This window comes from Gavialis gangeticus, unplaced genomic scaffold (assembly GCF_001723915.1).
Source record: "Gavialis gangeticus isolate Ggan-Ray unplaced genomic scaffold, GavGan_comp1, whole genome shotgun sequence".
Lineage (NCBI taxonomy): Eukaryota > Metazoa > Chordata > Crocodylia > Gavialidae > Gavialis > Gavialis gangeticus.
In genome coordinates, this window is record NW_017729032.1 from 121539893 (window position 1) to 121556492 (window position 16600).

General features: G+C 44.0%; 1 protein-coding gene across 1 annotated transcript in view; it reads left to right on the top strand.

Annotated features, from left to right (window-relative positions):
* Positions 1-3452: 3452 nt before the first annotated feature.
* Positions 3453-16600, top strand: part of CLDN10 (claudin 10) — a 131187-nt gene continuing 118039 nt past the window's right edge. Inside the window, exon 1 of the mRNA XM_019524763.1 lies at positions 3453-3730. Coding sequence (XP_019380308.1) covers positions 3517-3730 — 214 coding nt within the window. The 5' untranslated portion in view covers positions 3453-3516. The remainder of the gene's footprint in view (positions 3731-16600) is intronic.

Genomic DNA, 16600 nt, shown 5'->3' on the forward strand with positions numbered 1-16600 from the left:
TTCCTAAAAGTACATCTTACTTTGAGGAATACCGTCTCTCCCTGGAGGCAGAAAAATTACAGAAATGGAAGGAAAGAAAACAAGATGGAGAAATCTGTGGTCCATCCCACCCTTTAACCACAATCTGTGCCATTTGCCAGAGAATCTGCAGCTCTAGGATTGGCCTTCTTAGCTGTCAACTGACTCTTTGACAACCCTCAACTTGACCTGTGAGAATGATCATCCTCAACCATGAGGGATCACTGCCACTACAACAGTAAAAACCTATTTGTGCCTTTTTTACTAGTTAAAATAATGTAGGACAACAGCCTACTTCACTAAAAAGCAGGAAACTATTAGTGTGAAATAGCTAGCTTAGTAGGAAAAGGATCTGTAAGATCCGGGAGCTATACGCTGCCTAGCTCCTTCTTATTTTCTCACTGGTCTTCCTGAACAGATTAATGTAGCTCTGAAGGAAAAGGAAAGCACCAACCATTTTATTTGGCATAGGTAGAACAAAAAAGGTAATGCTTGCCCCTTCAAACCTATTAAATGTTGGCATACATACAATCATAGGGATGGAACCTTCACAAGGCACTGTCATTGCTGTCTAAACTATTCTAGATAAGTAGGGATCTACCCAGTTCAAGGAGGCTGGCCGCCATTTTTGCAGGCTTATCACAGTGGGGGCCCCCATGCCTCTAATTGGCCAACGGGGCCCAATGGCCTCGCCCCCACCACTGATTGGCAGAGAGGTCTTTCTTTCATGCAGCCCCACCCCTTGTTGCTGATTGGTAGAGGGGCAGGGCTGCATGACAGGCAGCCTTCTCAGCAGTGAGGCACAGGGACGACAGCCATCTTGGCCACTCCCTTTTGTGCCCTCCTATCCTATTTCTCTCTTGCTCCCAGCAGGCTGTATGGCTAGAAGGACTGCTGGCTCCCACCGGGAAGCCAGCATTTTATTTTTAGTAAGTTTTTTTCTGCAGATTTTACAGACACTGCCCAATTTCGTAACTTCTGCAAAATCCATGAAATTGCAATTTGAGTAGGTCCCTACAGATAAGTGTGTGTCTAAGCTGCTCTTGGAAACTTCAGAGGAAGGAGATTCCACAACTTCTCTAGATAATCTATTTTAATGCCTAACCATCTTCATAGTTCTTCCTAATATCCAACATAAATTTCCCTTGTCACAGTCTAAGATAATTAATTTCTTGTCTTGTTCACTACAGCCAGAGAAAATGGTTTATCACCATGCTCTTTATAATCACTGTTCTAAAATTTGAAGACTGTTATCGAATCTCTTCTCATTTTTTTTCTCATTCAGGATAAATAATCTAATATTCTCCAACCTTTCCTTGTAAGTCATGTTTTCTAGATCTTTATTCATTTTTGTTTCTCTCCGCAGGGCTTCTTCCGATTTGCTCACATCTTTCCTGAAGTTTCATACCTTAAACTGGACACAGTACTCCAGATAAGGTCTCAGTGCTGAATAGAGTAGAAGAATCACTTCTTTGGACTCCCAAGTGGCACTTCCGTGAATACAACCCAGTATGCTCTTAGCCTTTTTTGCAAGAGCACACTGTCAACTCACATCCAGTTTATACTGCACTATAACTCCCAAATCCCCTCTGCAATACTGTAGCCTTATCGACTATTCCCCAATCTGTATTTTTGCATGTGATTCTTCCATCCTAAATGTAGGACTTTATTCTTTCTTTACTGAATCTCATTGTATTAGTTGAAGACTATTTTCCAGGTTAACAAGGTTATTCTGAATCCTAATCCTATCCTCCAAAGTGTCTGCAAATATACCCAGTTTGTTGTCATCTGCAAATTTGCTAAGCGTGTATCAATTCCATCCTTCAATCATTAATGAAGGTACTAAACAGTACCAGACCCAGGGTGCACCCCTGGGGAATCTCACTACATACCTCCTCCCAAATAAACATTGAGCTGTTTAGAGCTCCAGTTCAATTGTGCCTTTTTGGATCATGATGATCCAACAAGTTATGTATCCATTTTATGCTACTTTTATCCAGACTGTAATTATTCTCTTCTATCCTATTAAAATGCTAATGGAAAGAAAGATTATTTGCCATAGGCACCTTACTGTAATATCTGACAATAGGGAGGAATTGGATGCTTCCTAAATATAATCATCCTTGTTGTAGAATCTTTCATATGGTGATGTCTGTTCAATGTTTTTTGGCAAAGCAGTTTGTCATGTCTTAAGCATATTAATAGATACTTCCCATTTGTACTTGGAGTGTGGTAGATGAATCAATTAATTGACCAAAAAAGAAATCCTTCTCATAGTTTAATCTAGGTTCTGTATAACCTTGCCTCTCAGAGCCATTGCACCAGTGCCAGGCCCAGCTAACATGGGAAAGCCATCCTCACAAAACACTTCAGTAGTGTTTCAGCAACTTTTATAGCCTCCTTTGAGATAGTGGCACATGAGTGTGATGACTGAGATATGAGCATGCAGTGTGGTGGCAATGACATCTCTGCTCAGTGGAATAAAAACATAGTCGCTTAGAACATCTGTGGAGCAGATATTAGACAGATTTCAAGTTCAAATGTCACAGTGTATTCTCACCATCTCCTGATATGACTATGTCAGAAATCCCAGCAGGTTGTGGTCTTGGCTCAATGGAAAGCAAGGCGACTGCTACGGTGGGGTGAGGAGGCAGGTAGGGCAAGGGTGGAAAGTGTTCATTGTGCAGAAGAAGGTATGCTTTCATAGAAGGTTGACAGAACTGAGGAGAAAGAAACTAGAGCACAAGGCCAGCCAAGAGAGAGGCTGGAAAGTGAGATCCTAAGAGAATTTATAAGCTGAAATGCTCCTATCCCGACCCTTGACCAAGGAAGAAGACTAGTAAGGTCCTATTCATAATGGAGGTCCTTTTCTGTGCATCATTCCAGCTATACCACAGCCATATGGACTTTAATCATAGAATCATAGACAAAAATAGAGAATCATAAATCTTTCCAGCCCCTGTCCCTAAGAGATTAAAGCCCTGGAGAAAGAACTACCAGCTGAACTATTTACAGCTAAATTCAAAGCTGCTTTTAAATCATATGTTCCAAATCATATTTGATCTTCTAAAAATGTGTTTCTAAATCTATTAAATGGCACTTTACAATTTGGACTCTGCACTTTTTTTCCAAGATGCAAAGTTTGTTAAGTTTCCAATTAACTAAAAATTAAGCATTAACTGGAATACTAAAAAGGAGAAAAATATGAAAACAATTAAAATATTTTTTAGAATTACATTATACATTAATACATTTTAGTATCTATGGATAATGACCTCTAAAATAGTATCTTTTCTTTCTAAATCTCTCTAGGACCTGCATCATTCTTAATCACTCAAGCTTAAAAAGTGTTTTGTATCCACATTAACTTTCTGTTACACTTAAGTGTAATTTGCTTATGTTGTACCTTTTTTTTGCTTGCCCAGATGACTAACATACTACTCCCTGCCCACACAGTGACATTGCTAGTTGCTCAGAATACAGTGAGATTCAAGAAGCATGTTAGGAATACAGATTGTAGCTTTTATATTTTGTTTCGGTGGAATTGGTGCTATTATTGCTGCCACTGCATCAAACGAGTGGAAAGTAACTAGCAGAGCATCCTCAGTTATCACTGCAACTTGGGTTTTCCAGGGTCTTTGGATGAACTGTGCAGGGAACGCTCTGGGGGCTTTTCACTGCAGACCACATTTCACCATCTTCAAATTAGAAGGTAAGTAAATGTGATCTTATTATAACTTAAGGGCACAAGGAACAACAATCAGTGGAGGACATTTAAGTACTATCCTCAAATAACTGCAATTCAAGGTGCAAGCCTAAGGAGGAAGGTCACCATTTTTGTGTATATGATTAGAAGTAATGGTATGAATGTAAAACAACAGAATATTAGAAATAACTACCTGATAGCTGTATGTACGGGCCTCTCATGGAAGGAGGTGAAAGCAGAACTGTAAGACAATTACAGGTGTCTTGGTCAAACCTTTGACAAATTTACTGTCACTAGCAAAGCTTTGCTGACTGGCAGAAGGCTGGATGACCTACATCTTGTTCCTGTCTACTGTTTAGTATGAAACTACATATACATCAGGATGACAAAGGTAAATAACAATGACAAGATTTAGAACACTTGTAACAACTAAGGAGGGGAAGCAAATGCTTAATTTAAGCTTACCGGTACAATGAAGCAACTTGCCAGCATCAGTTAAACACCGGTGTATGCACTAACATTTAAATATATATGGTATGAGTTCAAGATAGAGTAAGTATGCATGAGTAATCTGTAAAACTGTAAAAAAAGAAATGTGAGCAGTTTACCTTTGACCGTGGAATTTCTACTAGATTCAGGTCTTTTCGATGACAGGGTTTTTTTCCCCTATGTATGTATAGAGAAGTATCTTGCTGATATATTTTGAGATACTAAAAAAGATGCTCTTTAAAATGTTAATTTACATAGCAGCACTATTCAGCTGCAAGCAACAGTGTTCCTTCCTACCCTAGGGGCAACGGACCTCGCTAAAGCTGCACCCCCCTGCATGGCTGGGGCAAATAAACAGAGGGGAGCAGCCCACCAAGGGGTGCACTGAGGTACAAAGAGAACTTATGAACAAAACCCTATTTCACTTTACACACCAGAATATTGCTTTGTCCATAAGCCACATAAATCCATTTCTGGCACTCATGCACAGCTGTTGATCCTGTTCCATGTGTTGTGTGAATAGGCAAACGTTCGGCTACAGAGCGTGCCACATATCCACACTACCAGTACCATGCAATCACCAAGTGTGTGTAAGTGCCAAAAATAGTACTTATACAGATGGATCAATGCCATTTTGGGTCATAACGTGAAATAGGATTCTGCCTAAGAAGTTTTGTTATGGAGTCAGGGAAAAAATCCAGGCCAGAGCCAACATCTCAAAACTTTCCAGCAAGAGGTGTAACAAGCGGAGTTGGGGACTCTACAACAGTCCCTGGCTGTGGCTGCTGATGCAGCCACTGCCACGTGGTCTGCCAACCCTAGCTGTAGCTCTTACAGCAACAGCATGGCTTCTAGGAACCCAGCTGCTGGCGCTGCAAGAGCAACATTGGGCTGTTTTTGCTACCAGCACTAGACTCCACATGGTGAGGGGTGATTATGGAGCTCCTCCTAAGCTGGGGCACCAGCCCAGAGTCCCATTCATCCACCCCTCTACTTATGCTCCTACCTTCTAGGAGAACTGCAAGAAAGTTAATTAGGGGAGAATTCACAAGGGGCTTTTAGATAGGTCAAATCATAGTCCCACTGAATAAATTGGAAATGTTTTTGTAGGTTTAACAAAAGAGGAATTTGACACATTGCTGTACAGCGACATTGCTACAGCACTATGCTTTAGTACTTCCTTTTGGAAATATTAAAGCACAGCACAGTAACCACCCATACTGCACCATGCACACGGCTCATGGTTATGTTTCACCACTATGTGGCCATAGTGGCATAGTATACCAGGGGAGTGCACCACTACAACAACATAGCTACCAATCATGTGTAGACTCAAACGATTGCTACATAGCATCATACAGCGATGTAGCACATAGCTATGTCACCATACGGCAATGTGTAGACACACCCTATGACTTAAATACACTTCTGCAAGTGTTGTCCTTGCCAGCAAAGAGAATTTACCCATGTGAAAATTTAAAAGCCACACAGATAAAATTGACCAACAAAATAGTACTGTGAAAATGAATGAAATTATAGCACCATTTGTCCTCTAACTTTTTTTTAGTATTATTATTTAGAACTATTTAATCAATGATTAACTAAATTTGGCACAACAATAGTAAATTTACCATGAATATGCATAAATCCTCTAAATAAAATGTATGCACATTCCAATTAGCTTTTGCTTACTAGAGGTCTATAACAACACAGATAAGAAATTGACAAATGCTTCAAGCTACATGCTCCTGTTAAAATGAGATGGCAGCAATATGCTGAACTGACATTTAGGAAATCTAATTTTAACCAGACAGTGCAAACACAGTGTAGTGTTACATGCAGGGGGAAGCAAGCATTAAAAAAAAATGTTAACGCTTTGTTTTGAAAAACTACAAAATACATCATCTTAATCTTAAAAAACAAAACAAAACTAGCACAGGGTCGTCTTTTGTAAAACATTAAACCACTGCCATTCAAAAAGTAACAAAGTTGTCTATTTGTTTTCTGGAACCTCAGTATATCATCATTATTACTGACTGTAGGCCAGGATAGGAAAACAGCTTCAATATTGCCCACTTATTCAATAACAACTTCTTGCAGTTTATCACAACCTCCTTGCATCAGCTCTTTGCTTCCTGCATAACTGTTAGTCTTTAAACTCCCCTACAAAAATATGAAGAATAATAGGGAGATATTATTTGTTTTGCATCAAGGCTACTTAGAGTATTAATGTTTTCATGCAGTTTAGACTTTTGTGTGGAGAGAAGCTATATCAGAATATATCACAATTTCAGATGCTTTTTCCTACTTCAGAAATTGCATGAAACAATAACACAGGAGACAGGTCTGTTTTGAATGTAAAGTATAGGATTTGGGTATATTTGTACTGCTGTCATGACAGTATCTACAGTTCCTGTGGACAGTCCCAAATTAGCTTTCATTTAAGAAGCTCAGGTGCTGTTAGTTGTGTACCTACGGCAGCACCAACCTCAGAGCAGGCTGCAATACCCAGCCCAGAAACAAGGTTAAATAATTCAAAGGATCACCCGGTTCTGTGGTATTTTCTAGCATGGTTCCTCTGCTACCAGCAACTAAGCGAGCTAGTTTAAGGCTACCTTAGGTATATCCATATGCAGGGGCAAAGCTGGGCAGTTCTACACCCTGTGTGCATGTCTATATGAGATGCTATGTGCAGTGGTTACTGTGTATTACTTAGTACTTACATAGTCAAATACTAAATAAAAGTGCAGTAAACAGAGTTACTGTGCAGTAGCACTGGCAAATGCCTTTTCAGCGACGCTACTCCACAGTAGCCTAATAATAATGCGCAGTAACGTGCTAGCACTGTTTGTGCTGTGGCGTGCTGCTGCACAATATTATTCGCCTACTGCACAGTTAGCATCTTGTGTAGATGCGCTCCCTGTGGGGCAAGCTGTGCGAAGAGCAGTGACAGTGGCCAGGTCACTGCCACCAATAACAGTACCAGGCCAACATCAGCAGTGGCACCTATTTTTGCAACTTCCCCTTCTCCCCCAAAGTTGGCATCTAGGACAGGTGCACCCCCTTAATTATACTACTATTTAGGTGAGCTGCAGAATGGATGTATCTTTGTTTCACAGCCCTGGTCTGCTAAATCTACTTTTAGAAAAGCCTGTATGAGTCTTAGAAACTACTGTGGACACCTCTGTCAATACTGGGAGAGGTCTAAACAATTTAGTCTACATCTTACAGGGAATTTATGGCTCTTATTTACAGGGCCTGAAACCCTCAGATGAATGGCACTAAAGTAATTCATTCTTAAACTCTAACAGTCCTAGAACCCTTGGAATTTCACAAGGGTCTGCTTTAGATTTCACATGAGCATGTTTCACTTATTCAGGCCTTGTTTGCTTGGTGATGTTATAGCAATCCACTGTTCACTTTGAGTGCCAGATTTAATTGTAATGAACTGAAATCAGTCCCTGATATCTGTTACAGCAGTTAATAATTGCATCTCGACATTTCTGTGTTTGTGCAGATTAACTCTTCAGTACTCTGGGCAGGTATCCCACAGTGCACTGGGATTTGGTTCCACCCAGTTCCACCACTCCATTCTATGCTCTGTGATTTGATTTTTCTTTCATGCAGTGCATTGTGGGATACATACCAGAAACTACAGGAATTCTTGTACTTGTGGTCAAACATCCCAAAAATCCCTTCCTGGCCTCCATTCACTTTACTGTAATGATGCCATTTTGGACCTGTAGCTATGGCCAAAAATGCGTATTCTTTACCCCTGGTGCACAGCCAAAGGCATATCCATATCACACTGCAAAGTTTACCTGATCACTGCGGAAGAAACACACATGCTAATTAGGAGTGATCAGGGAAAGTCCAGGATGCTATGAATTTTCAGAAACGTGTCTGTTTGCTGGAATGATTAAGGGCACTCAAACACTGTGTGCTCTAAGCCTCTGCTTTGTTGGACAGTTGGACACGAGAAATGAGTAGTTTAACATTTTTCTGGGCAGCTGCAGAATGTCAGCACACCGTGCTTCTGGAACGCTGAAAGGAGAGGCAGAGTGATGCCTTGTGAAAAGACGGGAATGATTCTCAGCACAATGGTGCCTCGTGTGATCAATGCATGCTGAATTCTGAAAAGTCCTGGAGGAGATCCTCTCAAAACGGTGGATGCCCAGAGAGGGCACCATGAACTGGCCCAAGTAGTCAGGGGAACAGGGTTACAGATGCATTGTCTATGACTTTAAAGCCAGAGTGTAGCTGGCCAATGAATGTTCCATCAACAGACAAATGTGTTCTAGTTTATTCTTATTAGAAGTAAATAGCCTGGAGTAACTGGTGTTCTTTGGTTTATGGGCTTAACTTGACCTGAATAAACAAGTTCATAGAAAATACATTTACAGATTTTAAAAAAGCATTGCTAACAATGTTTCTCTGATAAACATAGGAGAATACCGAACTAACTGAAAAACATGGGTAGTTAATAGGGCTATGCAAAACAGCAACATTTCGTTTTGACTTCTGTTTCCCCATTTCAAAGGGACAGAGTTTCATTTTGTCATTTCGTTTTGAAGCACTGTTTGTTTTGTTTCGTCAAAACTGTTTCGCTGATTTGACGCGTTTCAACATTTTGCCCATATGCTATAATGGGGAATCATAAAAATGCTTATACCTTTGTCATTTCTTGCCTGATCTGGATGAAAATTGCAGCAATCACAGCCCCTTCAGAGGGCACGAAGCCTGCCAAGTTTCAAGGAGATAGGTGCTGGAGTTTCTGGGGAACTGCACCCCAAGTTGCTGACAAGCAAAACTTGAATCACTTGCCTGCAGTGGCAGCCTCCTGTCATCCTGTACACCAATCTGGGGGCCCGCACTCCCAGGAGGGCTGTGGGGATGTGCTGGTCCCCTCCTGGGAGTGTGAGTTTGGGATGACAGGAGGCTGCTGCTGGCACCTAGGACCAGCGCTGGGCACACCCTGAGCCCAACTCTGGGAAGACTGCTGCTGCTGGCCCAAAGCAGCCGCAGCAGCCTCTTGTCATCATGTTTGCAGATCTTGGGGCCGACATCCCTGGGAGGGCTGTGGGGATGTGCTGGACCCCTTCTGGGGGTGGAGGCCCCCGGATCTGCGCTCAAGATGACACGAGGCCGCCCCTGCCACCTAAGACTGGTACTGAGTGGAGCCTGCACCCAGCACTGGGAAGACTGGTGCTATCACTGGCCTCAGGCAGCAGCAGCATCCTCCTGTCATCCTGTGTGCAGATCTGGGGGAACGCGCCCCCAGAAGTCCAGCAGTGCTGGGAGGGTAGGTTAAGCTCTGTGGGGCTGGCAGAGCCGCTCAGAGTGCAGCCCTGGCTCTTCCTGCCTCCCACTCCCAGGCTGCACTCCAAGCAGCTCCGCCAGCCCCATGGAGCTCAGCTCAGCAGTGGGAAGTGGCAAGAGAGCCAGTGGTGGAGCCACTTGGAGCACAGCCCTAGCCAGTGGCTCTCCCCTGCTTCCTGCCTCCAGGCTCAGCTCTGTGGGGCAGCAGTTGCACTGCTGCCCAGTGGGAGAGGCAGGAGAGAGCCAGGGCTGTGCTCCAACCAGCTCTGCCAGCCCCATGGAGCTCATCATGGCAGCAGGAGGCAAAGCACAGCCCTGGCTCTCCCCCGCCTCCCACTGCTGGCCTGAGCTTTGTGGGGCTGGCAAAGCCAGTTGGAGTGCAGCCCAGTGGCAGGAGGCAGAAGCAGGGGAGAGCCAGGGCTGCACTCCAACTGGCTCTGCCAGCTCCATGGAGCTCTACCCAGCAGTGGGAAGCAGAGTGCAGCCTTGGCTCTCCCCTGCCTCCTGCCACCAGGCTGCTTCAAAACTTTGAATTTTCAGAACTTTTGAAGCGGTTCCAAAGCCTTTTGTTTCATTTCAATTTTGCTGTTTCAAGCTCAAAATGCATTGAAACAGCTTTAAAACAAAACACTCATTGAAATTTCACGCAGCCCTAGTAGTTAAGTAGTTAGGCCCGGTCAGGAGTGCTCACCCAAACTCCTGAAGTTGACATACTCTGAAGATTTTCTTTTTTCCCTCTCCTTTAGGGTAGAATGTGGTGAGAAGGACATCTAGAAAGGCTGATTGAAATGGTGGCACCAGCATCATGTGTTCTATACATTTTGCAGGACACTGGAGTGTTGGACTGAAGTATTAAACCTCTATAACATCACCCCCGTTTTTCTCTGCAGTGCCCATATCATGTCCTTTACCAAGGCAATGTGCTCTGCCTTGAGCTTTGGAGAGTGCTCCAAGTAGCCTTCACTGTAACACTGAAGTTTTTGTGTCCCTCAGGGATTCATAGTTTGTAAGGCTGGAAGGGACCTTGGAAGATCATTGTGTCCAGCCCCTTGCACCAAGCAGGAAAGATAATGGGGAGTCAGGTGACCCCAGCAAGGTGACTGTCTAGTCTCCTCTTTAATATTTCCAGGGTAGGTGATTGCACCGCCTCTGGAGGAAACCTATTCCACAGTCTAGACACCCTGACTGAAGAATTTTTTCCTAATGTTGAGTCTGAATTGCTCTTTCAGGAGTCTGTGGCCACTGCTCCAGATTTTCCCCTTGGGTACCCTGGTGAACAGTTGCTCACCGAGTCTGGGATGATTGAATGCTGCATGGAACAGAACTTCCTTTGCTCTTGTGACTTTCTTGAGGTTTGACAGGTTGTCTGTGTCTGATAATTCCTCTCTGTGCATGGTTACAAGTATGAAGAGAAATCAGACAAAATATTTTTAAGTATTGTCCCACTCCTCCTAGACTCCATACCAACCACTATAAAATGTTTTATTTTCCCATGAGTTTGGAATGCCAAATGTCACCCTGTGGTTCCATTTGAAGGTTGGACATGTCCAATGCAGAAGACTTTCTCATAGGCCTGATGTATTTTGGGGAAATGAAGGAATATTGAGGCTGTATGATTGATTGTGACTTAATTTCACTGGTATGGGTTGGGGATTGTAATATGGGCATTTGGATCCTCCTTCCCTTTGAGTGGAGTGGAGGGCTTGAAGGGAGAAGTCCTTCTCACTTTAAGGTGAGAGGGTAGTAACTGAATGTGCAGCTCTGAAAGCAGTCCTTACTTCGAAGAATGCTACTCCAGGCCATGTCACTGGGCATATTGGAAAGGTTTGAAACAGCTGCTATTTGTCCAGACAATACCTTCCAGCTGGTGATAAAGAAAACAAACTACCTCAGTAATATCATATTTACTTGAATGCAAAAGGAGTTATTTTTTCCCTAATTAGCATGGAGGGGGAAAAAAAGGTATGGGGCATCTATTCTAGATAAGCTAAGTGCATGGGTACTACATGTAAATTGCTTTAGCCATGTTCAATTTCACGGTTATTGTTTTCAGATTTACTCCTCACTTCCCTGTGCTCAGAGAGAGCAGGGTCTGACAGTAAGGAGAGGGGAAAGAAAGGGACTGCCAGGGGAAAGGGCTAACTGCATCCCCCCTCCCCACTATTTATTTTCCTTGTTGTAGCGGTGGGAGGGGGACAAATTCAAGGCAAACCTCAAAAAAATTGGATTCTATACCTGGAAAACTGTAACAAATTTATAAATTTCCCATATATAGAAGCTAATTATTGGGGGTCATCTTATAATCAGGGTCATCTTCTATTTGAATAAATATGGTAAAAGGGCTGTTTTACCTTACAGTGTTCATGACTTAAGTATGAATGTATCTCATCACAGAGTGCAATGATAAACTAGTAGAATTCAGCAGTAATTGGTATCAATGCACCTAGCACCTGAAAATGCCAGTGTGCTGTGCATGTGTTTGTAGCCTGAACACTTCTAGAGTTCTTAAAAGTGAGGGCACTAACATAACTAGAAAGCAATGCACCTTCTCTAATTATTTCTAAGAAAAATATTTCGTAGAAATGTGTTTTAATTTTAATCCTCCTTTGCTAGTGGGAATGGGGAAATAGGCAAGGAATGTCCATTTGGGGGGTGGGGGGAGAAGGGGAAAAGAAAGGAAAATGAGAAGCAAAAGGTTCAGGGAAGGAGGATGGCAAGTGAAGCCAATTGTCACAGGGTTTCACAGTAAAGAAATAAAGTTTTAAAATGTTCTCTCTCTATCATAACTGCCAGCTTGAGTGAGAAGCTGCTGCAATGGCAATAGATACTGTAGAGAAACAAAACTATAAAGTGTTAAGTTTCTGATGCAAACATCTGAAGGAATGTTAGGTAAGACAGTATTGATCTCAAGCATGTGAAGAAAGCTTTTACCAACATGACACCAGACAGCCAGTACTCAGGAAGAGTAATATAAAGCTCCTGATACTGCTGTATTACTGGTATGTTACATCACCTAATATATATTGGCAGAGCTCCTCTCAGCAGCAATTTTGGACAGGCCCTGGTAAAGTTCTCCATCCTGACAAGTTCAATATGGCTGTGCAAATGGGATTCTTCTCAACTGTCCACATCACTGAATCTGACAGCTCATGACCAACTTAATAATGTTTCTCCTAATCAGACCTCTAGAGATAACGGATAAGAAAACCTGCTCGGCACAGAAACTAATTATCATGATTCTGGGGCAATCAAATCTCTGTGAAAAAGGGTAATATAATGATAGTAAGGAATTTGGAGTGGGAATCAAAGTTATCAGAACATTTTATGGGGAGGCTGGAGGAGAATGGAGACAAAAATAGAGAGCCATGTGGACTAAACTAGTAATTTATGGATGGATATAAGTGTTATAAGCAGGGATCCTGGTTTTCTCTCAAAAAAATCCCCATTTTTGGGATCAAAAAATATCCCAAAATCCACATTTTCCCATGATTAAAATGAAACACCACTATAGATACATCTATATATTAGTGATGTTTCATTTTCATTGTGGAAAAAATGTGGATTTTGGGCTACTTTTTTAACCCAAAAATTGAGGATTTTTTTAAATCAGAGAAAACCAGGATCCATGGTTATTAATTAATTTAAGAGAATACAGTTAATCAAGTGCCCAGTGCAGACATTACAAATATTACACACTGGATGATAAGGCTTCTGGTTTTTTTATTAATTTGCTTCCTTTAAAACTTATGTTTAAAAAATATTAAAGTTACAATGTCACGCACTCACACCCTAATTTATCCCTTTCTGTGCAAGTATTAGTATATTCTTTTAGCATATTTTTCCTTTAATGGGGCTCCTTCTTCATACCATTCAGAATAATAGTGGTGCCTGGGACAGAGAACTGGAAGAATTCTTTGACAAGACCCTACCATACCCAAGTACTAGAAAGTCTGGAAATTAACAAATTAGGCCCTCGTTCCACAAAGCACATGCTTACCTTTAAGCGTGTGAGTAGTCTCATGGAAGCTACTCCAATCATTTTTCATCCTGCCCAGTTTACACTGCTCATCCAAATATTTGTTCCTTAGTATTTGTAAAAGTATATGGTCAGAATAACAAATTAATAGAATATTGCTAAGTATCATTAACTTTCTACATATGTAAATTTGTCCTTTTGTTCATGTAAGTGGATTCTCTTAGGCTGTGTCCCTCCCTTCCCAGGTCCTTGGGGAAGGGACCGAGGCCTCCCCCCACTGACAATGAAGGCTCACTCAACCCAAACGTGCATATGTGCCTGCCTCGCCTGCCACGACTTGATGTTATTCGATATGCTGTTCAGTTGGTACAGCGCATACCGTCCGGTAATGAGACCTTCGTCACTGTCCGGCTTGGCCCCGGATGCCGGTGTCCAGAGGGCTCCTCCACCCCTACACCCTCGCCCTGGCCTCCTGTGTCTTGGGTGGGCCACAGGCCTCTCCCCCACAATGAAGTACGAGAAGTTCAAATTGTAAGGAAAAAAAAAGGGGGGGACCGAAAATCCCAGCCCTACTCCCCTACGGGTCTTGTGCCACTCCCTGCGGCGCCTTGGCTTCTTCACCCTTCTGAGGACTCCCGCCTGGTGTGCGGACCCCTGCCCCGGGGTCCCGCTTACCCCAGAAATCCAGCCGCTCCGTCTACGGGCCATGGTCCGCTGGGATGCTGCGGCTTCCGCAGCTCTCCTCGCCTCGGCATCGTCAGCCTCCGTCGCCGCCGTCCCAGGCTCCACTGCTCCCAGTCGCCCTGCCTCAGGTCTGTTTCTGGCAGCTCCCCTGCCTTCGGGCCTGGCTTGCTCGTCTCTTATGCCTCTGGACCCGTCGCTCTCGGCTCGGCCGCTTCCGCCGCCGTCGGACCCGTCTACCTGGCCGCCGCTGCCGCTGCTGTCGGACCCGTCTACCTCGCCGCCGCTGCTGGTCCCAGCTCGCTTGGCTCCGTCGCCTCTGCCGCCGTCGGACCCGTCTACCTGGCTGCCGCCGCTGCCGCTGTCGGACCCGGCTCTCCCGGCTCCGGCTCTGCCGCCGCTGCCGCTGTCGGACCCGGCTCTGTCAACACCGGCCCTCTCTGCCTGTGCCGGTGCTCCTTTTGAATGGGCCCGGGTGGCCCCAGTGCCTCCCACTTCCAGGTTCCTGCAGGGTTCAAATTCCCGCCGCTCGCCGCTGACCACCACGTGCAGGCAACGTCGGCTCGTGCCCGGCTGGGTTCTTTCCAAGCCCGGCCCTGGCTCCGGCTCTCCTCCCTTACAGTTCACTTTTTAAGGATACCTTTTTTTCCAAAGTTTGGCATCTAGTTTGGGGCATTAGCCGGTTTTTGGTATAACAGGCTTGCAACTTTAATTTGCTTTTAATAAAGGCTAAGTACAGACAGTCAAAAAGCCAGAGGCTGAATCAATTCAGTCTTCGTAGGTTAGTATAAGCTGCATAGAGCAAACCAATAAGCAAGTAAATAGACATTCACTTTTGATTCTGGAAATGCAATGAAATGCCTGCAGTGGCCAAGGCCAGAAGCCAAGGGATGCCAAAGCATGCTTCCCTGGTTGGCTGAAGCAGATGGGCTGGGCCAAGGCTAGCCTGCCCACCCTGTGAGGGGAGTTTGCAGGGGAGTTGCAAAGCATTCTGGGATGCTGGGGGATTGTGCATTGAATTGAATTTGGAGGGGATCTGGGACAGAAGTTCAATAAACCAATTTAACCTAAATCAGTTAAGTCTGATAATACATCCATCCAGGTTTATCTTAAACCGGTTTGGGCCATTTTAAAAGCGGTGTATGTGCACCAAATTTCTGTTCTTACAGATTTGAACTGGTTTCTGATCACTTATACTGGCTTATATGTAATTTCTGTCCCTAGCCAAAAGGTTTGTTCCTTTTTTTAAAAAGTACCATACTAAACTCCATAGACAGTACTTGCAACAATGATTCTTTTTCTATGGTAAATTCTCTTGGTACGTCTTTCATAGATTCATAAATTGTAGAGTTGGAAGGGACCACAATGGATCATCGTGTCTGACCCCCTGCCCCTGTCAGGAAAAAGGACCGAGGTCAAATGACCCCAGCCAAGTGACTATCAAGCCTTCTCTTGAAGACCTCCAAGTTAGGCGATAGTACTACCTCTCTTGGAAGCCCATTCCAGATTCTGGCCACCCTTACTGTAAAAAATTTCTTCCCAATGTCTAACCTAAATCTACTATCCACTAGTTTGCACCCATTATTCCTAGTTACTCCCTGGGGTGCTCTGGAAAATAGCGCATCACCAATTCCTGTTGTCCTCCTTTGAAAAACTTATAGGTGGCTACAAGGTCACCCCTCAGCTGTCTCTTGTGAAGGCTGAAGAGATCCAGATCTCTCAACCTCCCCTTGTAGGGTCTTTCACAGAGGCCACTAATCATGAAAGTGGCCCTCCTCTGAACCCTGTCCAGATTCTCCGTGTCCCTCTTGAAGTGCAACGCCTGAAACTGGACACAGTACTCCAGCTGCGGCCTGACCAATGCCGCATAGAAGGGGAGCATTACCTCCCTTGATCTGTTGGTCATGCATCTGCTAATACACCACAAGTTGCGATTGGCCTTGTTGATGGCCTCATTATACTGCAGGTTCATGTTCATCTTGGAGTCAACTATGACTCCAAGATCTCTCTCAGCCTCTGAGCTGCTGAGGAGGTCATCCCCCAACCTATAGGTGTGCTGGGGATTCCTCCATCCTAGGTGGAATACCTTACATTTATCTTTGTTGAATTGCATCCTATTTTGTTCCGCCCCTTGATCCAACCTGTCCAGGTCGGCCTGTATCTGCTCCCTGTCCTCCAGTGTGTTAACTTTGCCCCATAACTTGGTATCATCTGAGAACTTGGAGGGGTGCTATCCACACTGTCATCCAAATCACTGATGAAGATATTAAGTAACACTGGTCGAAGGACTGAACACTGCAGGACCCCCATTCCCCACCTCCTTCCAGGCCAAGAACAACCACCCTCTGGGTGTGGACCCTAAGCCAGCTGGCCACCCACCTGACTGTGTAGACATCCACTCCACAGCCTGC